Source organism: Vulpes vulpes, chromosome 2, assembly GCF_048418805.1.
Source record: "Vulpes vulpes isolate BD-2025 chromosome 2, VulVul3, whole genome shotgun sequence".
NCBI classification, from domain to species: Eukaryota; Metazoa; Chordata; class Mammalia; order Carnivora; family Canidae; genus Vulpes; species Vulpes vulpes.
The window spans coordinates 20,998,780-21,025,853 of record NC_132781.1 but is presented as its reverse complement, the minus strand read 5'-3'; the positions used below and the strand labels follow the sequence as shown (position 1 = coordinate 21,025,853).

Sequence of the window (27,074 nt, the reverse complement as noted above, 5' to 3'; positions counted from 1 at the left end):
CCCAAACACCCTCCAAACCTCAGATAATGCTCAGGGCTTCTGGCTTGCTCCAATTCAAACACTCTTCCCTCTTTTCTACCCAGAGACTCCTCCTTATCTCTGGTGACCCATCTGTGTGCCCCCCTCCTCCATGAAGCCTTCCTGTGTCCTCTTCCTCTGGCTTTGCACTTTGCTCCATTGCTCATCTTATACTCATCCCAGTGCCCAACACCATGCCCTGTCCAACGCATACAGAATAAAAGAAGGATAACCAATCATTCCAAGTAGGACAGGCCAAGAGCTAAAGGTGAGAAGAGATGCCAGGTGGTCGGTAACAGTTTCTGGAAAAGGCAATGACCTCTGGGCTGTAGCTACAGGTTGTTCAGGCTTCATAAAGGACCAACATTTCTTGAGATGCTTTTGGGCGACACATGGAGACTCTGTTAAATAATATTGAGTCACTTGGTGAGAAAAATATTCCTTTATCTATTTCTCAATCTTCTGGTCAGTCAAGGAGAAAAATCTCAGGTGGACCCGACAGCCCCTTCAACATACCTCCCTAGTTGCCAATCACCATTTCACAAACCAAAGCTGGCCTTGGGCACAGAACCTGTAGAAAGCAACAGCATCTGGTTAGAAGTGAAGTATTTATTTCTATTATTTCCTTCTTTTTCTGACCAGTGATTCTCATTTTCTTTTTTTGGTAGTAATACGGTGGTATAGGATTTCCTTCATAAACATGTATTTGTTGACATGACATTTAGCTGATGTACCAAAATGCAGTAACTACTTAAATGGTAGTACACAATATTAATATCAAATATTAAATGTCAAATAAAAAATTAAACAGGTAGTACACAAAATCTTGAAGGCATTTTGTGAATGCCTAATGCAGGGGGAAACCCTTAGATCAAGGTTGGTGGCAAGCATGTTGTTGGTAATACCTTTCCCAGGTTCCTGCCGAGCTCTGCTTGTGAGCCCAGCACCTGCCTGCAATGTGATTGGAGATTTAGGAAGACTTTATCTTTTTTTACCCCCTCCCCTGATCTCCGGGTGATGTTGCCACCCCAGGGTGTAAACCCCAGGTCTCGGGTACCCTAGCCGAATAGAGGAGGAGTTGGCAGAGCTGGGGTGAGCAGGGGAAGCAAGAGCCAGCAGAGCAGCATCTCTGGGGCCCTGTACATGCATTCTCTGCAAATGCATTCATGTTCGGGGCTGGTGGGGGGGGGGTGTCCTAAACATCTGGGTCTGACTCTGTCAGGGCAGTTGAGACCTGCCTGCCTGACCAGAAGCTCCTAGCTGGGGTACCTCTACCCAGCTGGCTCTTATGAGAGAGCCCATTTCCAGGCCTGGTCCCAAGCCCTCCAACCCCTGCCACCTCCTCAACTCACCACCCTCCAGCTGGCCCTAACCCCCTGAAGCTCAGAGCAGCAGGTGGCAATCCTCAGAATTCCATTGCAGCTACCCAGGAAGGCTGGGCTGCCCGTGGGGATGCCCATCTCCAAGGGTGCCAGTATGGTGAGGACTTAAGAGGTCATGTGCTCCAGGCAGACTATCATATCTGGCTGTCCCCCAAATTTCGGACTTATGGGGCCAATTTTCTACCTGCACAAGGAAATCCTAGTCACTGCCAGCCTCCCTGAGTGCTAAGAGGTCAGGCCTTTCTCCCACATCTGGCTGTCCCTGCACATCTGCTCCAATGCTTGCTACCCTCTCCTGAGCTTTCTCTCTCTCTCTCTCTCTCTCTCTCTCTCTCTCTCTCTCTCTCTCTCTCTGCTCTCTCCATCCAGCACTCCTCACTGGGGCTCAGGGAAGCAGTGGGGTGGACAGAGCAGGGACTGCCTCTTAACCCCATCCTCCCTACCCTGGGGCCTGGCCTCAGTCTCCTCATGAGAAGCCCTCCCATACACAGTGTCAGGGGCCATAAATACAGTGCGTGCATCAGGCCTCATCTGGAGGGATCTCTGGACAAATGCCCAGCTACTCCCCATGTGCGGCCCTGCTTCCCACATCTGTCAGTCCTCTCCACATTGAGCCCTACTTCCAAGGTCAAGCACAGTGCTTGCTGTGGCCAGAAATGAGGCCCTCCTCTGGTGGCCCCTGGGTGCCATCCCTTCAAGTTTAGGGATAGGGGAGGCTCACCAAGCCTTGGGCAGAGTAACTGATTTCTTCAGGGCCGTGTGACATGGCTCACGCTCCTACCCTCACAGGGCTCCAGCCCTGCCCTCTGAGTCCTACTTGAACACCTCCTGCCAGAAGCCTCCAGCACATGAGTGAGGTGCAGCGCACATCAGCTCAGGACACCCTGGTGCCTGAGACCCGGAGAGGATCCACACTGCCCTTGCAGCTCCATGGGCAAGGCTGCGGCCTGCATCCACAGGCCCTGCCTGTACAGCGAGAGGAGTGGGACAGAAGGGGCCGCTCCAACTAGGCGAACAGAGGAGAGACACCTATCTGGTGTCGGCAAAGGGCAGGGGGCAGGGGACAAGGATAGCCATTCCCCAGCCACAGGAGCCCTGCTGCTTGCCTGCAACCAGCAGCTCGCAGCCCACACTTGCTGTGTCACTGAGCCCCAGGTGGGGCCCAGGGAGCACCCTGAGTCATCATGCATGGCTGTTCTGGGAGGCAGGCGTGGGCCAGTGGGCCAGCGCCTCCATTACCCATCTAGCTAGGCAGGGACTGCCCATGGGCTCAGGGCCAGGCACCTTCACCTGTTTGCCAACACTTCTTTCCTCACATGTCAGGCACCTGCCACCACCCTACTTAGCCAGACTTAGACCCCATGACACCAGGGACTCTGGGCAAGGGTGCGAAGACATACCTAGCAAAGAGGCTCAGCACACCAACTTTTGGAGCCAGACGGGTCTGAGTCTAAAGCCAAGTTCTTCCACTCATTTGGGGAAAGTTGCTTCCCCTCACTGAATCTCAATTTCCTCATTGTGAGTTTGGATTCCTCTTTTCTTGAGTACTTACTATATTCCAGGCATTGTCCTGAGTGCTGGGGAGAAAGTGGTGAGCAAGCCAGACATAGCCCCTACCTTCTTGGGCAGTTATGGGATAAAACAGACCCTCAAGAATAAATGTATAATTCAAAAGTAGGGTGAGTGCTATTGGTAGGGAAATGGGGAGCATATGACAAAGGTGTGGCCCCATCTGAGAGATCGGGGAGGGTCTCCTTGGGAAAAAGACACTTCAGTGAAGGGTGAGTAGGAGTACCCTTGAGAAGGCATAGAGAACATGTACAAATATCCTGAGGTGAGAAGGAACAATGTGACTGCAAAGGCAGAAAGCCAGTGTGGCTGAAGGGCTGATGGTGAGGCTTAAAAGAGCTAATGTAAAACTACTTATGTGGGTCCAGCGCCTAGTGGGACATTTTCTTGTCACTGGCAATGTACCATCCCCCTTACTTCCCCTGGAACCCTTTGGACAACTTGGGTTCTCAGCCCTCTCTCTTGTTACCAGTCTACTCCTCTGGTCTGTTGAGTCCCTAGTAAGATCAAGGACCTGCGCTCAGTGGGATTGGAGAGGAGGTCACATGAAGGTTGGAGGATCATGATTTCTTCCATCAAGGGACCTCTAGGGCTCCAGACAAGAACACCATTGCTTTGCCTGTCCTGCCGTATTTAATCCTCACAATTGTTTAATGAAGTAGATACTCATTTTTAAATCATTTTAAAAATGACTAAATTGAGGCTCAGAGAGGCTAAGTGTCTTGGCCACAGTCACAGAGCTAAACAAACAGAAGGTAGAACCGGGTTTGTCCTGCAGTGAGTGGGAGCTAAGATGGGCACAAGGCTTGGGGTTCCCTCTCTCCACCCCCCAGCCTCACATGCCTTCTGGGGCCCTCTCTACCTTTCTCCTCACTTGGCCTTTCTCCTTGTTTCAGGCTGGCTCAATGCACCCCCATGTTCCTCCACACATGAAAGAGTAAATTTCAATAAATAAGTGTGAATGAATGAATAAATGAATGAATGATCCTCACTGCCTAGTCCTAGCCCAACGCCTTCACTATCTTGTCTCCCTCTGTCTGACTCTATCTATATGCATTTGTTTATATCTCTTTGTGTCTGTTTTTACCCTTTCTCACATGCCAAGATGCCCCAGAGTTCATAAGGGTACCTCAAAGGAAAAGGCTTCCTTTCCCAGGCCTGGCCCTACAGCTGATGGTACCACACAAGGAAGCCCCAGCAGGAAATTATTGGCTCAGCAAAGGGAAAAAGAGGAGCTGCTGGTGCTTATCCTGTCTCCTCAAGGCCAGGCCATTGCCCTGGAAGTCCCTAGCATCCCCTTGTCCCCTCTGTGGCAGCATCCAAGCTCAATGAGTTGGGCCAGGCCAGGACATCAGGACCTGCCCCCTCTGACACTAACCCGTAGGACTAGTTGGCTACATTACCCAAACGAGGTCATCAGTGGCCTTGAGGAAGAGCCTTTCACCAGATCAGGTAACCACAGGGCGATGTGCCACTTGGGCCCATAAAGTTCCCTGGACAAAGTTGAGTTCCTCTCTCAATAAAAAGGGTCCCCAAAACTAAAGATTTTCAAGTATTCAAGGTGGGTCCATCCCATAACACAAAAACCTCAGAGTCAGCTAGGAAAAAAAAATCATAATTGTCTCGTGAGGCTCTCAGCCTCATCTCATCCCTGAGAGAGAACACAGCAGGAATGAAGCACAAGCCTGGTCAAGGATCAGAGACCAGAGCACCTGGTCCACTTTCAGTCTGTATGACTTAGAGCAGACCACTGTTCCCCCGAGGTGAAGAGGTTGGAGGAGCTGTCTCCCACACTCTTCCCGCACTGTCCTTCTGTACTCTGAGAGGACGGGAAGAAAGGATCACTCCTACCAAATTGCTTAGGCGGGAAGAGGAGCCAGAGAGGCCATGTGACTGCCCCAGGCCTCCCAGAGGCAATTCCTTCTGCCTCCACTAGACTGTGCTGTGGAGTCACTGTCCTGGTTTCCTATCATTCAGATCTGGGGGTGGCGGTGGGGGAGGCAGTCTTGCCATCCTCAGAGTGGCTGGCCCGGGTCCTTAGGTGGGTTCTTGTGGTCCCAAGACTTGTGAACAAGAGCACTGGTCAGCAGCAGGACCCACAGTGTTGACTCCATTCTTCCCAGCGCAGTATGGTGATAAGGGACCTCGGAGAGAGGTGGACTCCATGTGGGACTCTGGTATGGCAGCCCTGCCTGCTTTTTTCCTCTAGGGCCCAGACATGGTGGAAGCCCCTCAAGGCCCACTGTTTGAGTTCCTCTCCTCCCACTATGGAACCTGCTTTCAGTCAGGTGGCCTCCAGCTGCCATCTTTACCATCAAGTGAGCCCACTCACCCTATATTTCCTTCAAAGAGAAATGGCAACCAGTCAAGAGGAGGGGAAGCTCACCACACCACACTCAAGTCTAGAAAAAAAATCTCACATGCTATATTGCTCTAAATCAGATCTTTGGGGGCTGGAAGCTTTCATCTGCCACCACCTCCACAGCAGAACGATGCCTGGGGATTCTTACACAGTTCAGAACATTCTAGACTTCAGTATTTCTCATGGATGACTGCTGATAGGCTTTGTTCTTTTTCCAGGTCCATGTGGCCTCCCAAATGTGAACAACTCCCCAGAATCCTATCACACATGAGTTCATTGGCCAGTTAGAAACACTAGTCCCTAGGGTTCAGCATTCCTAGGGATATCATGTGGCCCTCTGCACCAGGGTCCTATCATTCTTAGGGCCACAAAACCATCCCTTCCCAGTATCCAAGGAAAGTCCTTCAAACTCCCTCCTCCCTGAGTTGTCCCCTCATACCTCCGAAACTAATCATTCATCTCCAGAATGGAGCACCCTCCCCCAGAGATCACCCCAGATAAACCTTCTTAATGCCAAAACTCAGGGGAAAAAACATCACAGAGTTTCAGGAACACAAAGCAGGCCTCTCTTCCCTGGGGTGAAGATGAGGTGAAGAGAAGAAACCAACATCATTTCATTCCAATTCCTAATAATTCACCCTCTTACTATACCATTTATAGAGCACCAACAATGTGCCAACTACAATGCTAAACTCTTGGCCTGAGTGAGATCATTCAATCTACCATTGACCTTATGTGGTAAGGGTTTTCATTTCCCATTTTGTAAAAGAGGATCTTTTCCAAATTCTTCCAGGCTGGTCAAATGTGTAAGCCACAACTCCAACCCTGGGTGTCTAATTCCAAAGTCCAGGCTTTTATATCCCTTGCCCTCAAGAACTAAGTGTTTCTTTAACCCCAGTCCCATCCTTGGCTCCCCCCCCACCAGCAATTTCATTCACATAGCCCAATGAATGAGCTCTTGAAATTGACACAGTGACTAGTCAGCTCTTTCCTAGCTCGAGGCAATGGGCCCTACCCACCTCTGGAATCTTCACTATGCACTCAGGTGAGATCCTCACCTTCTTCCTCCTTTTACAGCCCCCTACAGAATGAAGAAGACACTTTCTACCAGAGAAGTCTCCTACAACCTACAATCTGGTTCTTAATGTGCATTCACTTACTGGATTCCCATATTAATTCTAAGAAGTTGTGTTCACCATGCCTACTAGATAAGTGGGGAAAGTGAGACTCTTCAAGATCACAGAACTAATATAGAACAGAGCCAGAGTTAGAATCCAGTCAATCTGTTCCCTAAGCCTTTAAAACTGCCCTCATCATAGATGGAGAATCTCCACACATGAGAGGTAGCTCATCCAGTATATCTCACTGTCGTGCCCTGAGCCTGCACTGTGCCAAGCACTGTGCTAGTGGCCTTCATGCATTCTTCCAGTAAATCCTCACAAAACACCCATGAGGTAGGTAGTGTCATTGTGCCCACTTTACAGACATGGAAACTGAGGCTTGAAGATGATAATGAACCTGTGCTAATGTCAACTTATAGCAGACAGGATCAGCCCCAGCTCTAGAGGCAAAAGCAGGTGGGATGGAGGGAGACAACCTCTCAGTAAAGTATGAGCTCCTACTGGGTTTGTGGACCTCCACTGACGAGCTTTAGGGGACCCATGAACCTCATGAGTTATGTGCAAATGGGTGTGTGCTTATTGGGCTGGGGGAGGAGAGAAGATCTATAATTTTCAATATATTCTCAAAGAAATCCCTGATGACCAAATTGTTTTTAAAAATCTTGGGATCCCTGGGTGGCTCAGCAGTTGAGCGCCTGCCTTAGGCCTTGGGCATGATCCTGGAGACCCGGGATCAAGTGCCACGCCGGGCTCCCTGCATGGAGCCTGCTTCTCCCTCTGCATGTGTCTCTGCCTCTCTCTCTCTCTCTCTCTCTCTCTCTCTCTCATAAATAAATAAATACAATCTTTTTAAAAAATCTTTAACCTAAAAAAAAAAAAAAAAAAAAATCTTTAACCTGCCACGGGCACTCAATAATATTGGCAAGTATAAATAAACTAATGAATAAATGAGTACGTGAACAAGTGAGTGAGTGAGTGAATGAATGTTCCTCCATGCCCTTGGAGACACTACAAATGACCTAGGACACACATCTATCAGTATGTTTGGAATGGTGAAAGCCATCCCAGGACCTGAGCCCAGTCTGCCTCCAGCCCTTTCTCCCAATCCCAGAGGCCACAGCCAGGTGTTATGACAAGCTCCAAAGAGATACTTCCCCCGCTCTCTCCCCACCCCCACTCCAAACAATGACCAGGCAGAGGCGGGAGTTGTGCAACTGAGATAATAAAGCTTTATTGATTGCCAGGAGGGGACAAGGATGAGGCAGGACTCAAGTGTGGAGTGCTTGGGGGGCAAGAGAGGGGATTCCTCAGTGAGATCTGTTCCACGTAGGGGAGCCTCCTAGGCCTGGGCAACGCTGAGCAGCCTCAGTTCTTGGTGCGAAGAACCTGCTCGTGGGTGGACACCACCTTGCCATCGTGCACATCCATGACCTTGGTGCGGATCTGGCGACTGGAGGAGGTCACTGGGGAAAAGGAGAGAGAGGGTGTTACCAACAGTGGATAGGCAGTGAACTATCTCCCTGCTGCTCTCTCCCCTGATTATCACTTCACTCACTGCTCTTATCCCAGCACTGATACCATCAACACATTTTTTTCAGACTAGAGTTCCCTAAGGTCAGGGACAGAGTCTGTGTCCTCAGACTGGGCTCCTAAGAACTCAGACCAGACTGGTTCTGTCCAAATCAACCCAAGTGGACTGGTATCCACAGGAAATGTCCCGTGGGGCCCTGTCCGTGGTGCTGACCACCTAAACTGTGGGGTACCAGGTGACAGAAGTAAAAAGTGGAAGCCACTAGCTCCTAACGCTAAGGAAGATTTAGAAAAATGTCTTCATCTACTCAAGAAGGTTTATAAGGAATCCTGGATGAGAAAACTCTAGCTCAACCCCTCAAAAAGCCACCTCCCTAGACCTGCTGGGAGACAGGAGGTGATGATGAGTTCAGGCTTGAGGAGGAGGAAGGTCTTACCATCTCTGGAGGACTGAGAGCCAGAGGAGAACTGGGAGGACGAGAGGCTATGAAGACGGAAAAGGGCAAGATCATTAGACATATAGGGTAGAACAGATGAATAGTGAGGGGGCAGGACTGGGTTGGAGGGCAGTGCACTCACTGGGCATCCTCGCCCTCCAGCAGGCGGCGGTAGGTGGCGATCTCCTGCTCTAGCCTTGTCTTCACGTCCAGCAGGATCTTGTATTCCTGGTTCTGCTGCTCCATCTCGCAGCGTAGCTGGGCCAGCTGCTCCTCCACGTTGCCAATCAGGTCCTGGATCTGGGCCAGCTGCATGCAGTAGCGGCCTTTGGTCTCCTCCAGGCTGTTCTCCAATGATGCTTTCTGTGAGGGAGGGAAGGATCAGGGATCAGTGAGTGTAGTCACTCGCTCCCTCCTAGTCCTGAGTCCAATGCAAGCCTAGCAGTTCCCCTACCATGCTGAGCTGGGACTGCAGCTCGATCTCCAGGTTCTGCACAGTGCGCCGGAGCTCGGAAATCTCGCTCTTGCCGCTTTGTACCAGCTCGCTGTTGGTGGCCACCTCGCGGTTCAGCTCCTCTGTCTGCAGAAAAGAAAAGAAAAGAAAAAAGAATAAAACATTCACAGCAGAAGTTCCTGGAAAGTGGGTCTCCTGGGTCCCTTCCACCCAGGATGATACCCACCTTGCTGAAGAACCAGTCTTCGGCATCCTTGCGGTTCTTCTCTGCCATCTTCTCGTACTGGTCGCGCATCTCGTTCAGGATGCGGCTCAGGTCCACACCAGGGGCGGCGTCCATCTCCACGTTGACATCTCCGCCCACCTGGCCTCTCAGAGCGTTCATTTCCTGCACAACCAAAGCATAATCCACAGTCAGGAGCCTCACTCTGGAGGCCAGTTGGGGTTCCCAAGTCAGAGGTGTTCCTGGCCTGAGCATTGCCCTCCCCCAGCTCAATTCCATCCCTTCCTCCCAGCTCATCTTCTATGCCAGCTCTCACCTCCTCGTGGTTCTTCTTCAAGTAGGCCAACTCCTCCTTCAGGGTCTCAATCTGCATCTCCAGGTCAGCTCTGGACAGAGTCAGCTCATCCAGCACCCGGCGCAGGCCATTTGTGTCGGCCTCCACGCTCATGCGCAGGTTCAGCTCTGTCTCGTACCTGGAATGACCCGAGAGAAAAAGAATGAGACACCCATCCTGGCCACATTGAAGGCTTTGTTCTCTGCCCCTGCTGCTTCTTCCCATAGCCAGCACCCTGTGAGTGGTTTAGGGAGTCAGTCTTGAAAATAACATGGTTGAACACAGCACCCATTGATAGCTCAGATCTGAACATTCCTGGGGCGGGGGAATAAGGCAATTCCTCATGCTGTAGAATTAAGGGAGGGGAGATGCTTCTGGTCTCACAACCAATAGCACACAGACTTCCAAATGTGACTGCCTCCTGCACTTCGAGGGCAGGTGGGGAAGTAGGGAACACCTCTCCCTAAAGCAATGGCACCCAAACCTGGCTGTGGATCAGAATCACTCAGGCAGCCTGTTAAAAATAACTGAATCAGAACTCCAAGGGTGGGGCCCAAGAACCTTGTATTTTTACAAGCACCTCAAGGGGTTTTCACGTGGCTGTCCTGGCAACTTATCGGCTCTGTTAGGGAACCCAAAAATGCCCCACCCTGGGGGGATTGGACATCCTGAGCCAACACTGCAAACTCACTTGGTACGGAAGTCGTCAGCAGCCAGACGGGCATTGTCAATCTGCAGGAGGACGTTAGCATTGTCCACAGTGGCCGTGAGGATCTGCAAGTGGAAAGGATGCAGGTCATCAGACAAATGGACATCACTAGCCAGACTTACTGCAGCCTGTGTACATCAGGCCTTTGCTTTCCTGCTCTCACCTGAGTCCCCCTTCTCCCAAAAGCCTTTGCCACAACAGTCTAAAGGACAAGTTTCAGTAGTCCAGCTTTGACCCAGGGCTTTGCTGACTCCTGGTCAGGAAAATGGATAGAAAGAGCCCTGGCCTTGGAACCCAAAGTCCTGGAGTTGTGGGTCCTGGTTCTACCACTGATAAGCTGCAGGGCCTCAGTTTCCCTACCTACAGAGTAGAGGAGTAACCTAAGGTTCTCAAGACTCCCTCCCTGGTCTGAATTTTCCTCTTTAGGCACAAGCCAGCCCTGCCAGTCTTCACCCATTCCTTTCCAAGCCCACAAGAGCATGGGATCTCAGGTGGGGCTTTCCCAAAAGAGGAGACCCAAGCCAGCACGGGAGATAATAGAAGAGACAGAAGAACAAGAACAAAGATCGAATCCTGGATTGGCTGGAGTTCACCTCCTTCATCATCTCATTTACCTAATCTACAAGAGGCATCAGAACCAGACACCAAGAAAAGTGGGGGGGGGGGGGAATCCCAGGGTAAGGTTGGAGCAGGGGGTGAGGGTGGGGCTGGAATCAGGTGACACAAGTCCCCCAGTCTCCCTCCTGCACAGGGCGTGTAAAGTGGATTGCCACTGATTGTCTCTGGGGTTTTTGCGAACCCCCTGGCTGTGGGGAGGGGCCAGTGCCGGGGCTCATGGGCGGCAGCCACCACAGCCCAGACTAATGAGCTAATGAGTGGTTTGAGTGTCTAGTCTGCTCCCGTTACAGCCTTGCTCCTCCCCTGTGCTGGGGAACAGGTAGCTGCCTCCTGTACGAGCAAGTGGGCACAAGGGTTCTAGCCTCAGTGCTGCCATTGATTTGCTGTGTGGCCTTGAGCAGGTCACAGCACCTCTCAAAGCTTTGACTTCTTCCTCCATGAAATGTAAAGGTAGGAATCCCTAGTCTCACAAGGTCTGAGGTCTGGAGCCCAGAAGGGCATGAGCGAGGCCCGGGACCCACCAGCCCTGCCGGACGTGTCTGGAGCAGAAGGGATCTGGGTTGGAATCTGCCCTGTCTAGGAATCTAAAGATGCCAATGGCCTGAGGCATTTCTTGCTCCGGAGTGAGGTAGCTGGAATGGCAAGTCCTGCTGCCCAATCCACACACCTTGTTCCTCAGGTCCTCGATGGTCTTGAAGTAGGGACTGTAGTCCTTGGTCTCAGCGGGCCGCTGCCTCTGGTACCAGTCGCGGATCTTCACCTCCAGGTCCGTGTTGGCCTCCTCCAGGGCGCGCACCTTGTCCAGGTAGGAGGCCAGGCGGTCGTTGAGGTTCTGCATGGTCACCTTCTCGCTGCCCACCAGGAGCCCGTCACCACCACCGAAGCCACCCCCGAAGCCAGCACCAAGGCCACCCCCGAAGCCAGCACCAAGGCCACCCCCGAAGCCAGCACCAAGGCCACCACCGTATCCTCCACCAAAGCCGCTACCCAGGCCCCCACCAAAGCTGCTGCTGCTGCTGAAGCCACCGCCATAGCCGCCCCCCAGGCCGCAGGCCCCCCCGGAGGAGTAGCGGGAGGTGGAGACCGACAGGCCCCCGTAGGCGCTGGGGGCCCGGCAGGCGCCTCCAGCCAGGACAGAGGACATGCGGCTGGAGCCGCCCCCGATGCCGCAGGAGCCCTTCATGGAGCTGGAGGAGGTGAACTGGCGGCTGCAGGAGGTCATGGTGCCGGGAAGGAGGTGAGCGAGTGAGTGAGTGAGCGAGCAGAGGAGAGAAAGGTGCTCAGGTAAGTTGGAATAGGATGTGGGTGCTTTATACTCCTGAGTAGGGGGCGGGACTGGCACTTTCCATTCCCCTTGGCTTTCATCACTTACAGGCCAGTGCCAACTCCCCGTCAGATCCCTCCCCTCCCCCGCCTCATCACGTCCGTCATATTTTACTGGAAACTCATTGTTTGGGGTGTTTTTGGTTTCTTGTCCCGCCAGGCGTGATTCACATAGGAGGTGTGGGCCTGCAGGCTACACTTTCCCATCTGGCCCTGGGAGCCACAGCCATCAGAAGCCTGCATGCTAGGCTCGGCCAGGTGGCAGCGAGGAGGGCCTCTGCCCCGTAAACCTGATGACCTGTCAGTTTCCCATTAACAAGGTGGGCCTTTGACATCCACCTAGAGGAAGCCCATCACTCCAGGTGGTACCTGGCTGCAGAAATGCCAGCGTGGCAAGGTTACATGAGGCACAGGGATGCCCCCTCAGCAAGATCATCTATAAAGAGACCAGAAGCTCTCGGGGGTCTCTCAGATCTGACCTCTTAGGCTGTGCTGAGAAGCCTGTCACATCCCTGAAACATGCCCCGCCAGTCAGGTGGCTCAGGCTTCCACCCTGACACCTTTCCCATTAAAGGGAAATCCAGGCAGCTTTCCCCAGCCCTGGGCACAGCCTCCGAGATCTTCCACACACCTGTGGGTGGGCCCGTGGCATTGGGTGGCCAAGAGCAGGTGGCCAAGAGCAGGTGGCATCACAAGCACAGCCAGAGACGTGGTGAAAAAGCAGAGTCAGATGGCATCCTGGCTCTGCTATGTAACCCTATGCTGCCTCAGTTTACTCATCTGTAAAGTGGGGATAAATATCATCTGCCCTGCCTAATGCAGAGTCAGCTCTGAGAATCCAAAGTGGTAGTGTACGCGAAAGGGTTTTGTAAGCCAAGTGTGGCGCAAAGTCTGGTTAGCATTGTATGCTAGTCTGGGCCCAAAGAGGGTGGAGCAACACCCCTGGAACAGGACAGGAAGGCCTTTTTCCTTCTAGCCCCAGGTGTCTCTCTGCAGTGGAAGAGGCTGGCCCAGGCACCCTTATGAGCTGGCCCAGGGGATTTCGGGGGGGATGCAGACACTGGGAGTGGACCTGAGGGGGGATCCTGACTCCTGAAACATTGAGGTTCAGGGGACATTTCCAGGGGTCCACTTGGCTCTGCCTTGGATATTTGTATATAGGGGCCCTCAGCTGCCTGACGTCTCCCAGACAACCTCCAAAGCCACACCCCCTCCAGCCACACCCCGCCCACCCGCCAGCCAGCCCCTCAGCTCTACGGACCCCAGCAGGCATGTTGGGAGGAATGCAGTCGTGTCTGGGGCTGTCTGACGCGTACCATCTCCCCAGACAGGCCCCGACAGCCCCCGCTGGAGGCTCCAACGCTCTTCCTAGGATCAACTGCTTCCACAAAGGAAGCAAAACCTCCTTCACCCCCCAACCCCAACTGCCACCAAAGCAGACACCAGAAAGCACCCCCTCACCAGGGCTTAGGAGCTTGGGAGACAACGCTGAGACAGACACTGGAGGCTGTGGGCTCCTCAAATCTGCCGCCCAAGGACTCTCAAGGATGTGAGTAAGTAAGGGCCCCACCTTGCCCCACCCGCCCCTGACAGACACTCTAATCTCCTTCCAGAGGATGCTCCCCCACCCTGGCCCAGCCCTACAACTTCCCCAGTGAGAGGTAGCAGGGATTTTGGCTGAGGGACAGATGCATGTGTTAGGAGGCATATTGCTGTTGGGTGGGGCAGAGGGGGCACTTACCAGAGAAAAATGCAGCATCAGGGACCTGGGGAGCAGGAGAGGGGGCAGAGCCCAACACCAGCTTTCTCTGTGCTGCCCACCCCCCTATCTCCCTCCATTGCAGGAAACCATGGATAAAATCCCTAGAGCACAGGACACAGGAAAAGCTCTTCTCTTCTACCCTCTACCCTGATTCAGTGGAACCCAAAAGAGGCTTCTTTCTTGCCAGCCTCCAAGGGAAAACTAAAAGTAAAGAGGGTAGGGAACCAATGACATATGAACTCATGCACACAATCTAAGAAGAGAACTTTGCCTGGGTACTTTTTCTCACCCCTACAGACCCTGGAACCCCAACATGGGATATAAGTCTGATCCCCCCCAACCCCCTCCTGCCAGCACTCAGGATTAGAACTCTGGCCCAGATCCTGAGACTAATCCTTGCAGATATAGAACTAGGCACAAATGGTCTAGTCTGGTGCTCACAACATTGTGAGGAGAAGTAGCTTTCGAGGGCAGCAGGGATTAATGGGCTAATGCTTGTCTGCTGGGCCCTGGACTCCTAGACAGGCTTTGTGTGGACCCCAGTACCTAACCTTCACTCCAGCTGCCCCAAGAAGGAGAGGGCAAAAGAGGAGCCTAGGGTGGTGTCTCTTGTGGTTGGTAAGTCTCCCTGCCAGCCTGCAGGAGGTGACCAATGCCAATGCAAACAGGTGAGGCAGCAGAGCCAGGCAGCCCCCCACAGAGCCTGCATTGTGTGCTGAGGATGGGCTGGGCACCAGGGGATGGGTTCCTAAAGAAGGAGTGGACCTTGTGGCATCCCAGTCCAAGGAGAGAGGCCCTGCCCCTGTCCCCAGAGCCCAGTATAATAAAAGAGACAGTCTCTGCCCTTAGGAAGCCCGCAGCCTGCAAGGAGAAAGAGGACACACATCAAAATTACTTAAGATGTGGACAAACATGAGAAAAGTGCAATCCTGGCAGCCCGGCTGGCTCAGCGGGTTAGCGCCACCTTCAGTCCAGGACATGATCCTGGAGACCCAGATCGAGTCCCACGTCGGGCTCCCTGCAGGGAGCCTGTTTCTCCCTCTGCCTGTGTCTCTGCCTCTCCCTCTCTCTCCTCTCTCTCTCAGTCTCTCTCTCTCTCTCTGTCTGTCTTTCATGAATAAATAAATAAAATCTTTAAAAAAAAAACAACAACAACAACAAAAAGTGCAATCCATATGTATTAGTTTCCTGGGACTGCTGTAACAAATCTCCACAAATGTTGTGGGTTAAAACAATAGAAGTATATTCTCTCACTGTCCTGGAGGTCAGAAGCCCAAAATCAAGGTGTCGTCAGGGCCACACTCCCTCTGAAGGCTCTAGGGGACAGCCCTTACTTACCTCTTCCAGCTTCTGGTGGCTCCCTGCATTCCTTGGTCTGTGGCAACAAAACTCTAATCTCTGCCTCCCCATCTTCACATGGCCCTTTATGTCTCAGTCTTTCTCTCTGTGTGTCCTTTTCTGCCTCTTTTAAGGACACTCATTGGGTTCAGCGCTAACCCTAACCCAGTGTGATCTCAATTCTCACCATAATGACATCTGCAGAGACCCTATTTCTAAATAAGGTCACAAATTCCAAGCTTCCAGTGGACATGACTTTTCAGGGGATACTGTTCAACCCACAACACATGTGACAGACCAGGAGCTATCCACATTGCAGGGGGGGAGGTGGTGAACAGTTGGTGGAGGCATGACTGTAACAAGATGTGGGCAGGGCCGGTCTGGAAGGCTTCTGGGGGCAGCTGGTAGCTCCACGAAGAAAGGTACTAGGGGATGGGGCAGCAGAGAGACAGAATTCTCAGGAGTCCGGGCCACACTTCCCACCACCCAATTTCTCTGGGCCCTTTATACGTAGAAAATTGCTCTGGGAGAGAGCCCTTTTTTATTTTTGTTTTTAAATTTTTCTTCTGAAATCATAGAAAAAGTTGCAAAAATAGTACAGAGAATTCATGTGCAACTTTCACCCAGCCTCCCCATTATGGTCATGGTACATAACCATTGTTCAATTATCAAAACAAATAAATTAACATTGACCTTAATGTCCCTTTCTGTTGTGGGATCCCATATTTCATTGGCTGTCAGGTCAGCTTGGTCTCTCCCTGCCTGTGACAGCTCCTTAGTCCATCCTTTTCTTTCATGACCTTGACAGTTTGGAAGAGGCTTAGTCAGCTATTTTGTAGAATATCCCTCAGTTTGGGTTTTCCTCATATTTTTCTCATCATCAGGTTGTGGCAAGAAAACCACAGAAATGATGTGTCCTTGTCCAGTGCATCATCTCAGGTATAGTAGACATATATGGAATGGGTCTTATTGCTGTCCGTTGGCCAAGGTACTGTTTGTGGATTTCTCCATTGTAGCATTACTATTTTTCCCATTGAAATTAATAAATACCTTGAAAAGGATGGTTTGAGATTGTGCAACCATACTGTTTCTCTTCAACTTTTTTTTGGGGGGGGGGCACTAATTCTGCATCCATTAGCAGTGGCAAAGAGCACTTGATTCCCAGTGAGCTTGAGAGTGTCATTTGCCTTGGACTCCTCGAAGGACTGTGGCTTTTAGGAAACACTTTGGGGAAGGGAGTCCAGGCCCAAGAAAGAACTCTTATTTCCTCTCTCTTCCAGCCCTAAACCCAGACTGGGCCTCCTCAAATCTTCTCTGTACCCTAAGACGCTCCCAGGCCACTGTCCTTAAAGACATACCAACTGGGGTGCCTGAGTGGCTCAGTGGTTGAGCGTCTGCCTTTGACTCAGATCGTGATCCAGGGGTCCTAGGATCGAGTCCCACATCACACTCTGCATGGAGCCTGCTTCTCCCTCTGCCCACATCTCTGCCTCCCTCTCTGTGTCTCTCATGAATAAATAAACAAAATCTTTAAAAAGAAAAAAAGACATACCAACTATTTCTGTAATCATTGATGTCCAGAGTCTTTTCTTAGACCCCCACCAACCTGGAGGAAAGAAGACAACAGTCAGAGTCTTCCTCATATCACTGGTAGGAAGTCTGAGGTCCAGAGAAAGTCATAGAATTGCCTAGTTAGAGCCCTCTTAGTGATTTTCAGACCTCTGCCATGGGCTAGGCTTCTTCTCTCCTCTTAACAGAGTTCTGTATCCCTTGCCCTTCCTTCCCTGTCCCTCCACACCCTTCCCTGTCCACCCCTTTCACTTGGCCCATCCCTTTCCCCACCATGTCCCAGCCATCTGTCTGCCTATAGCAAGGGTAATGTCTCCTAGAGCTGAGGGCTGTCACTTCTAGGAATGACATACTGGAGCCTGAGCTGACCTGGAGCTCAATTTCTGCCTCCAGAAAGGCTGAGCTAGCAGAGGGACAGTGAGCAGGCTGACAGGTAGGATTGCAGACACAGGAGGCTACTGGGAGCCTGGGGCACCTCCCCGAGGCCCTGAGTCCCCATTCCCCTAGAAAGGTCTGCCACCCACTTGTTTCCCAGGCCAGCCTGCCCATCTGGGCCTTGTCCTTGTGAGAGCCGCACTGACACAACAGATGGGCCAAGCCAAGTGTTTCAGTGTCCATGGCCTTGTCTGTACCTGCCAGCTGCTAAAGACAACAGGACAGAAATTGACTGTTCCACATTATAGATGCAGGAGGCTCAGAGGTTGAGGTAATTCCCAAGGTCCACAGAGAGAAAGCCATTCAGCCAGGATTCAGTCCCAGCTCAGCCTCACTTTTCAATGACATGTCCCCTTCTGATAAAAGATCCCTGAAACTCAGAGCCAAAAAGGGTCTCAGGGATCATTTAAACCAGACCCCTAACTTTACAGATAGGAACACTGAAGCCCCAAGAGGGAAAGGGTCATGTCCAAAGTCCCACAGCAGGGACTGATTTGCAAGTGCAAAATGTTTAACAAGTGCCTCCCAGAAATCTGAGGTAGGCAGGTTGAGAATATGTAGGGTGAAAAGAGCTGTGCCTATACCCCAGAATCACATTTAGGTTGTTAAGAACATGAAATTAGGTAGCCAAAGCCCAGCAACAGACAGGTTCATTAGCCATCTATTTGCTATCTATTTAGGCAAAGTAAGACTTACTTTTTCTAGCCAATTACCCATAATGCCCACTGAAAACTGAGCTTCACCCCCAACATCCCAGTCCCCTCACCAACCCCTATGTCCCCACCTATTCTCCAGCCTCTGCCTGAATTTCTACTTCTGATGAACAAAAGGGAAGGAGAGGAGTGGGAGGGAAGGAGGAAGAGGGAGAATAGGAAGATAGTAAGGGAATGTGAAAGGATTCATGGGATGGATGGATGGATGGATGGATGGATGGATGGATGGATGGATAAGTGGATGGGTGGTTGGATGGATGGGCCGGTAGTTGGACAGATGGATGGATGGATGGATGGTTGAAAGGAAGGATAATGGATGGAAATAGAAGAATGGAAGGTGGATAGATGGTGGGTGGAAAAGTGTGCAAAGGATGGATGGAAAACAGGAAAGGCAGTCATCTCACCCATCCCAGGGTGGGCAAGCATCCTACGGGAGTTCTCAACTTAGCTGAACCTTGACAATGAATAGATACTGAGCAAGAAAGGAAGTGAGGGAGGACATTCCATTTGTTCACCTGAGCAAAGACTCAGTGGCATGCAACTGAGGAAAGTGCAGTATCTAAGAGTTGCTGCTGTACACAGCTGAACTGCCTGACAAAACTGAGAACAGCAGCTGGGGACACGTGGAGTTGAGGATCACAGACCTTATTGTAACAACACTAGGGGGACAAAGCTTCTACACAAGGGAGTGACATTGTTAGGTGTGTCTCACAAAGGCCCTCTGGCCTCCATGTGGAACATACTTTGGGAAAAGGGAAAACCAGGAAGATGTTGCCTTGCCATTATCCAAGTAAGGGACGGGGATGGCTCAGACCTCTCCTCTGCCAGGAAGCCCTATCCCATCACTTTGGATCACCTGGCTTTCCCCTTCTCAACCTTCCCACAGCCTCTGTGATGTGTCCCACCTCTCAGGAGAGCTTACCTTACTGCCTGAGAGGGTCACAAAGTATCTCTCACATACTAGGTGCTTGGCAAGTCAATTTACTGTAATTGCTCCAGCCTGATGGGGGAGACACAGCCCTTGTCCTTGGAGATGTCCAGTCTGATGGGGGAGGGTAAATGGGTGTAGAACTTTCTCTACTGTCTGAGGGGAGCCCAGAGCTGAGGAGCCACCAGGTGGGGTGGGTAGTACATAGAAGACTTCTTGGAAAGGGTGCGTTTGACTCAGGTTTTGAAAGAAAGAAGAGCCCTGCATGGGTGGAGTGGGGAGAGGGCATTCCCAGGCAGGGGCGTGGCTGTGGGAACTCCAGTGCCAGCGGTGAGTCGAGAGGAAAGTCAGCACCTGAGCTGGAATGGCTGCGTCAGGAGTCCTGAAATATGGGCAGGGAAGGGAAAAGAAAGTGGTCCCCTTGCAGTTCCAGCCTCTCAAGTAGAAAGAAATGGACCTCCAGCAGACAGAAGTCAGGTGGCATTCTCAGTGCCGTCCTGCCCTCCCCCAGACTGAGCCATCACATGGGACTGGGGAAGGCCCAGGGCCTCCCAAATCAGTCAGATCAGGGTTCCAGGCTGAGCTCCCCCATTGACCAGCCATGCGACCTTGGACAAGTCACTGCAGCTCCCCCAGCCTATTTCCTATCAAATGGACATAGCAGTTCCCATGTCACAGGACTATTGAGAGGACCAGATTATTCATGGCAAGTGGCCAACATGGTACTTGGCACAGAGAACATGTTTGGCAAAAAGTTCTCTTAAAGCAAGCCCTAGAGCTTGACCAATGGGGGTAGGGGGTAAGCTCAAATGGAGAACAGTGTCAAAATTCAGGCAACGAGAGTCAAAGAACAAAGAGGGGTCTAGGATAGTGCTGGACAGTGGAGTGGCAGGAGGAGGGAGGCCTCAGGAGAGCTGCTGAGGCCAGCAGACACAGATGATGAGCTGCTGAGTCTGTGAGGGCCCAGCTAGGGTGGAGCAGATGGGAATGGGCAGGCCCGGAAGCCCTGTTGGGGAAGAGTCAGCAGGATGGTTTGGGTGTGAGGGGAGAAGGCATGGGAGCTGCTGTGAGGCCCACATTCTGAAGAGGGACTGAGAGTGAAGGGGACAAGGAAGGAGCAGCTCAGGTGTTCCAATGAGGTCTCGAGGTCAGGGAAGCCCCATTAGCCACTCAGCATCACCCAAGGCCTGGTTCTTCTCCTCCCAGCCCTGGCTATTGGTGCAATGGGGGCGACATCTGAGTGCCCACACGCGCGCGCGCACACACACGTACACACGCTATTTCTAGGTCACTCGTTTCCAAAATAGAGAGCTGGATCAGCTTATGACAAAACACACATGTATAATAAAACTGAAAATATACAGCAAGGACCAAAGACAAATCAAAATTAGGTAATAAGGTATACTGATAAACATGTTTTGATTGCAAGCAATAGAAGTAACTTGAATTCGTTTCAAAAAGAGGCGATTCATTGACTCATTGTTCTCTCCCACTCTCCCCTCCTGCCCCAACACATGCACAGAAACACACGCATACACACACACACACCTGCCTTGATCTGCCTCCTGACTTCACCTGCACAGACCAGCCACCCCCATGAGGCTGCAGCCATAGCTGAGGCAGCCCTGCACTCACCCTTCAGTCTCAAGGCCTGAGAGGATCAGCTCAAATTTGACAAATCTCAGGGAGGACTGATACGAATAGTGGCTAGAATCTTATATGACCAACCCAGCAGGCATACTAGTCCTCTGTCCATGACCAGGGAAAAGAGATCTGGTGTTAGAAGAAAGAAGACACAGACGTGGCTCCAATCTTTACAAGCTAAGCAGCTACCCCGTGTGTGTCCACCACCAAACTATACGGAAGAGGCTGCCTGGGATGCCCAGGTGGCTCAACAGTTAAGCATTCGCCTTCAGCCCAGGGTGTGATCCTAGAGACCCAGGATCGAGTCTTATATCGGGCTCCGTGCATGTAGCCTGCTTCTTCCTCTGCCTCTGCCTGTGTCTCTGCCTCTGTGTGTGTGTGTGTGTGTGTGTGTGTGTCTCATGAGTAAATAAATAAAATCTTAAAAAAAAAGGGGGGGCGGGGGAGAGGCTGCCTATACCTGACATCTGTCTGGGTTTCCCAGCAGCCAAGACAAAAAGGAAAACATAATGGATATGAAACTTCACTAACAAGGAGGCCTGTCTGCCTGTCCAGAGACACAAATGTCTTCTAAGTTCTGAGAGCTGAGAAGGATCTTTCTTCAGAGATTCTTTTTTTTTTTTAATTTTTTATTTATTTATGATAGTCACACACACAGAGAGAGAGAGAGAGAGAGGCAGAGACACAGGCAGAGGGAGAAGCAGGCTCCATGCACCGGGAGCCCGACGTGGGACTGGATCCCAGGTCTCCAGGAACGCGCCCTGGGCCAAAGGCAGGCGCCAAACTGCTGCGCCACCCAGGGATCCCCTTCTTCAGAGATTCTGAAGGATGCAAAGAGGTTTCTATTCACTGAGTCTTGCTCTGTCAGACACTATGCTAGACCCTGCATACTGATAGTGATACTCTCATTTAATCTTACGAAGCCCCCTGGGGAAGGTGTTACTGTGTCCAACTCATAAACATAGAGAGCTAAAGGTAGGGAAGCTCCATTGAGCCTCATTCCCCAAGAGCCAGGCACCTCCCAGTTGCCACTGAATATGGAGGTGTCTCAAAGGTACTGAGGTGCTCCATAAAGCCAGGTTCTCTAACACTGGCAGCATCACAGCATGCCACCTGTAAGCACCAATCTCCAGCCACTTCTCCTGGGCACTTACTGGCCAGACTTCCAACTGTCAGCACCAGAGACCTCTGCCTGAGGACCTTCTCCGGCCATCAGAGCCATCGTGCCTATGCACAGGGCAGGCTGTGGTGCTGGAGAGTTAACACCACTCCCCTGCCTGAGAGCTCCCTCAACCTATCAGGATGAGGGTAAATACCTCAACTCCCTCGTCCTCTGGGAGGAACTCTGAGGTTCTTATTTTTCAGTGTCCCTAAGAATTAGACTACAGTGGTTCACAGTGTTCACTTGTTTGATCATGCATCCCTTATTAGCTTCCTCTCCTTCCCCATCTCACCTACCCATTCCCTAATGATGTTTCATGAGACTCCATCCAAGGGTACTTCTTGCACTTGAGTTTTTGTTTAAGGGTCTGCTTCTGGAACCCAAACCAAGGCACCCAAGAGGGAAAATATATATGATGTATAGAATATATTCTACTAATATATAAAATATATTATCTTATAGACATTATAATAATATAACAAATACTATAAATTGTACTAATATAAAAGATATATAGCACTTAACTTACAAATAAGAAGAGTATTCTTTATTGTAAATTCCATAGATCTCCACAGAATGCTTTCATTGATTTTTGCCAAGCTCTTGCAACCTGTAGTGGCAATTGACAAGCAAGTATAGTTCTGACATGAATACTAGTTGAAATTTTTGTTTATGTTGAGAGGAAGATCAAAGAGAAGCAGCACAGACATATGCCCTAACTTGAGCCATTCATCATTGAAACAAGCGTCTTCTTTGCTGAACCAGATTGCAGATTTTTTTTTTTTTTTTACAATCCTGAGGTCTTTTATTTTCTTTACAGTTATCATGCCATGAATTCATAGGGAATAGGTTCCAGCAGTTCAGGCTCCTTTCCATTGGTTCTCACAAAGTGTGCTTCTCTGGGTGGGGCAGGCTGGCGCTTCAGTTGGACCCAAGTACCTTTCTCTTTGGTTTCCTTCTTTTTCTGATCATTTTCCTTCACACGCTTCAGGAAGCTATCTCGGCTCTTTGAGTGTTTAATATGCTCAATGCGGACATTAATTCTCTTGGCAAGAATCTTGCCCTTAACTTGTTTGTTTACAACAATGCCAACAGCATGCTGAGTAACATTGTAGACCCTTCCAGTTTTGCCATGGTAACATTTGTGGGGCATCCCTTTTTGAACAGTGCCCATTCCCTTGATGTCCACAATATCACCTTTCTTATAGATTCGCATGTATGTGGCCAAAGGAACAACTCCATGTTTTCTAAAAGGCCTAGAGAACATATAGCGGGTACCTCTCCTCTTTCCCTTTGTGTTGGTCATTTTGGCGAATCACTGGAAGATGGCCCAGATTGCAGATTTAAAATACAGAAAGCAAAAAAATAAAATAAAATAAAATAAAATAAAATAAAATAAAATACAGAAAGCTTACTTTCTTATAGTTTTTGCTATTAACTATGCAACAGCTAGAGACACGACACACTTTTAAGATTAATCGTCATTATTTTTAACAATTTTTCTTGAAATCTTAAGTCTAGGTTTTCTCAAGTCTAGACAATCAATAAAACACAACAAATTTGGGCCTGATTTGTAACATTTACCATTTCCACTCTGTAAATACCCTACCATCACCTAGTGGGGGAGGAGGAGAGGTCGGAGAGGGGCTGACAAGGAAGAAGTTGGCCACCATAGGCACCACCCACCCTGAGCCCAACACAACTCCTAGCCCAGAGTAACCTCGTAGTCGATGAAGGCTGAGTTCACTTCACTCTCGCAGGAACTCGCCCTCTCTGCAACCTTGATCAAGTCCAGCGAGGTCAGGAGTCTGCTCATCTGAAAGATCAACATAAAGGTAGCAACTTACCTGAAAGCGTACCTACCAATTCTGATAGCTTACCTACTAGTCATGCACCCTTAAGCAGGTCGCTCAGCCTCCCTGAGTCTCAGTTTCCCCACCTGTAAAATGAGATGAGTATGGTGCAGGGACATAACAAGGAGTCTTAGCAGAAAGTGGGCAGGAAGGAGACATTTGATCCCACTCATCCTTAGGAGGCAGGACACAACTGCCTGCTCCCATCCTAGCCACAAAAATCAAAGGTAATAACTGGTCCTCTTCAGGTAGATACTAATACCCTAAATTCACAGAAGAAGGAGTCGAAATTCAGGGATGAAGGGATCAGCTAGGGCCACACTCCAGGTTCAACCCCTGGTTGACCTCTTGCCTCATTTCACTATTCCACATTACCTTCTGCAAGGGACTACAATTTAACTTTAGGGTTTTTCCCCCCTTTTGGTTATCACTTTTGATTTATGTAGTCATATTTTTATCTAAATGAAAAGTTAATTTAAAGTCTATTGGAGGGATCCCTGAGTGGCGCAGCAGTTTGGCGCCTGCCTGTGGCCCAGGGTGCGATCCTGGAGACCCGGGATCGAATCCCATGTCGGGCTCCCGGTGCATGGAGCCTGCTTCTCCCTCTGCCTATGTCTCTGCCTCTCTCTCTCTCTCTCTCTCTCTCTCTATCATAAATAAATAAAATTTAAAAAAAAAATAAAGTCTATTGGATGGGGATCCCTGGGTGGCTAGCAGTTTAGCACCTGCCTTTGGCCCAGGGCGCGGTCCTGGAGTCCTGGGATCGAGTCCCACATCAGGCTCCCAGGATGGAGCCTGCTTCTCCCTCTGCCTGTGTCTCTGCCTCTCTCTCTCTCTCTCTCTCTCTCTCTGTGTGTCTCATGAATAAATAAATAAATCTTTAAAAATAAACAAATAAAGTCTATTAGATAGTATCACATGCTACAACACAGATGAACTCTAAGGACATTACATTATGTTAAATAAGGCAGTCATGAAAAGGATTAATATTGTGTGACTCCACTCATCAAGTACCTAAAGTAGGCAGAAGCATAGAAACAGAAAGTAGAAAGTTTATTAGCAAGGGCTGGGGCAAGGGAGAAAAGGGAATTGGGATATAGAGAGTATAGAGCTTAGATCTGTTGTATAATTTTGTGAATATATTTAACACTACAGAACTCAACACTTAAAAATTATTAAAATGGTAAAAAAGGAAAAAAGAATCTATTACGTGGTAATATAAAACTGACAGTCCAGGATATTTGTGTGTGCAATATAGGTTTTTTAGTTCTTTTTTTTTTAAGTTTATTTATTTTAAGTAATCTCTACACTGAATGTGGGGTCAAGATCAAGAGTTGCAGGCTCTTCTGACTGAGTCAGCCAGGCACCCATGTTTTTAACTAGGAAGTTGATGTGGGATTCAAAAAATGAACTGATTTTATGGTCTTTAAATTTTTTATTTATTTTCTTTGTTCATATATGCACAGACACAATTCTATCATTATATGTGAAAGTGGGTACACAATGTTTATAACAGCAATGTCCACAATAGCCAAACTGCGGAAGGAGCCTCGGTGTCCATCAACAGATGAATGGATAAAGAAGATGTGGTCTATGTATACAATGGAATATTACTCAGCCATTAGAAATGACAAATACCCACCATTTGCTTCGACATGGATGGAACTGGAAGGTATTATGCTGAGTGAAGTAAATCAGAGAAGGACAAACATTAAATGGTCTCATTCATTTGGAGAATATAGAAAATAGTGAAAGGGAATAAAGGGGAAAGAAGATAAAATGAGTGGGAAATATCAGAGAGGGAGACAGAACATGAGAGACTCCTAACTCTGGGAAACAAACAAGGGGTGGTTTAAGGAAGATGAGTGGGGGGACAGGGTGACTGGGTGACAGGCACTGAGGGGGGCACTTGACGGGATGAGCACTGGGTGTTATACTGTATGTTGGCAAATCAAACTCCAATAAAAAATATACAAAAAAAATGAAAGTGGGTACAGTCTTTTTTTGCTTTCCTATTTTCTTGTATCTCTTCTTTCCCTCTACTATCCCCTACACCCACCTTGGCCTCCCATTCTACCCCCAAGGTAACCCATGTTAATAACATATTTACCTTTTCAAAAAAAAATATGTACCTTTTCATATTTTTGGTGCTTGTATATAGATGTACACATATGCATTTACATAAATAGGGGACAGTGTTTATTTATTCACACACGTGAGATCAATATACTACCTGTGCTGTTCTGTATCGTGCATTTATTTCCCTTTCCCCAATACCCTGAAGAATCTCATCTTGCCAGCTGACATAGCTCCAATTTATTGATTGTGGTGGCTGCTTAATATTCCATTGTATGAGTGGATCCTTATTTATTCAGCTACATACTACCAATGAGTAATCACTTTGTTTTCCCTTTTTGGTCACTGTAGATAATGCAGTAACAGATATTCTTGCACTTATGTCCTTTTACACTGGTCTCTTATTTCTATCAGTTTATTCACTTAATAATAAAGCCCTTTGATCATTTGAAAATCATCTTTGACATGTACTCACACATAATGAAGCCAGAAAGGAGCCTAAGAGAAGAAAAATTCTAGGGACAGAACCATGGATGAATGTGTTTGTTTTTTATATTTCTATTTACATTGTCACATGATTCATATGCCAAATAAAAGCTACCTGTTTTATGTGTAACAATATAATCAGTTGTAAGACAGAAAGGGACCCCAGACCCCAGCAATGTGTTCACAGGGAGTTAAGTCAGAAATGGACTCTCTTTTCAAAATAGCTGACATCTTTGCTTTAACACCCCTTGACCTGCTCAAAGCCCTGCAGGGGTCCTGGACTGTTGGGGAAAGGGAGATGCAGAGCTCCATCCACCCATGACAGTGACCACAGAACACATCAGAGGAAGGGCCATATAAAGCACTCTCCTGTCTCAGTGTATCAGCTTTTGCAAGATCAAGCTCCCATCCTTCAACGACTCAGGAAGACGCTTTCTCTTCCATGCAGCTCATCAACACATACCATGGTGGCTGCCTCGTTCCAACCTGCCAAGGGGCACATGGAATCCAGAGAAGTCTATCCTCAAGAAATTTGCTTCTGGGATGGCTGGGTTGCTCAGTGGGTTAAGCATCTGCCTTCTGCTCAGGTCATGATCTCAGAGTCCTGGGATCGAGCCCTGCATCCTCGGCTGCTCCTCCCTGCTCATTCACATGCTCTCTCTCAAATAAATAAAACAAAAAGAAAGAGAGAAAGAAAGAAAGAAAGAAAGAAAGAAAGAAAGAAAGAAAGAAAGAAAGAAGAAGAAGAAGAAGAAAGAAAGAAAGAAAGAAAGAAAGAAAGAAAGAAAGAAAGAAAGAAAGAAAGAAAGAAAGAAAGAAAATGGTGGGTATTTGTCGTTTCTAATCGCTGAGTAATATTCCATTGTATACATAAACCACATGCTGAGTGAAATAAGTCAATCGGAGAAGGACAAGCAGTGTATGTTCTCATTCATTTGGGGAATATAAATAATAGTGAAAGGGAATATAAAGGAAGGGAGAAGAAATGTTGGGAAATATCAGGAAGGGAGACAGAACATAAAGACTCC

General features: G+C 49.4%; 2 protein-coding genes across 2 annotated transcripts; both read right to left on the bottom strand.

Annotated features, from left to right (window-relative positions):
• Window positions 1-7,658: 7,658 nt before the first annotated feature.
• LOC112910795 (keratin, type I cytoskeletal 14) lies at window positions 7,659-12,037 on the bottom strand. The gene is made up of 8 exons (XM_025987096.2): window positions 11,425-12,037; window positions 10,122-10,204; window positions 9,413-9,569; window positions 9,100-9,261; window positions 8,874-8,999; window positions 8,562-8,782; window positions 8,420-8,466; window positions 7,659-7,915 (listed from the first exon to the last, which is right to left on the bottom strand). The coding sequence occupies exons 1-8, from the start codon at window positions 11,977-11,979 to the stop codon at window positions 7,818-7,820; spliced, it is 1,449 nt and encodes a 482-aa protein (XP_025842881.2). The 5' UTR covers window positions 11,980-12,037; the 3' UTR covers window positions 7,659-7,817.
• A 10,381-nt stretch (window positions 12,038-22,418) lies between these two features.
• LOC112910771 (large ribosomal subunit protein eL21) lies at window positions 22,419-22,955 on the bottom strand. The gene has a single exon (XM_025987060.2). It carries the CDS (start codon window positions 22,935-22,937, stop codon window positions 22,455-22,457), a length of 483 nt encoding a protein of 160 aa, XP_025842845.2. The 5' UTR covers window positions 22,938-22,955; the 3' UTR covers window positions 22,419-22,454.
• Window positions 22,956-27,074: the final 4,119 nt, after the last annotated feature.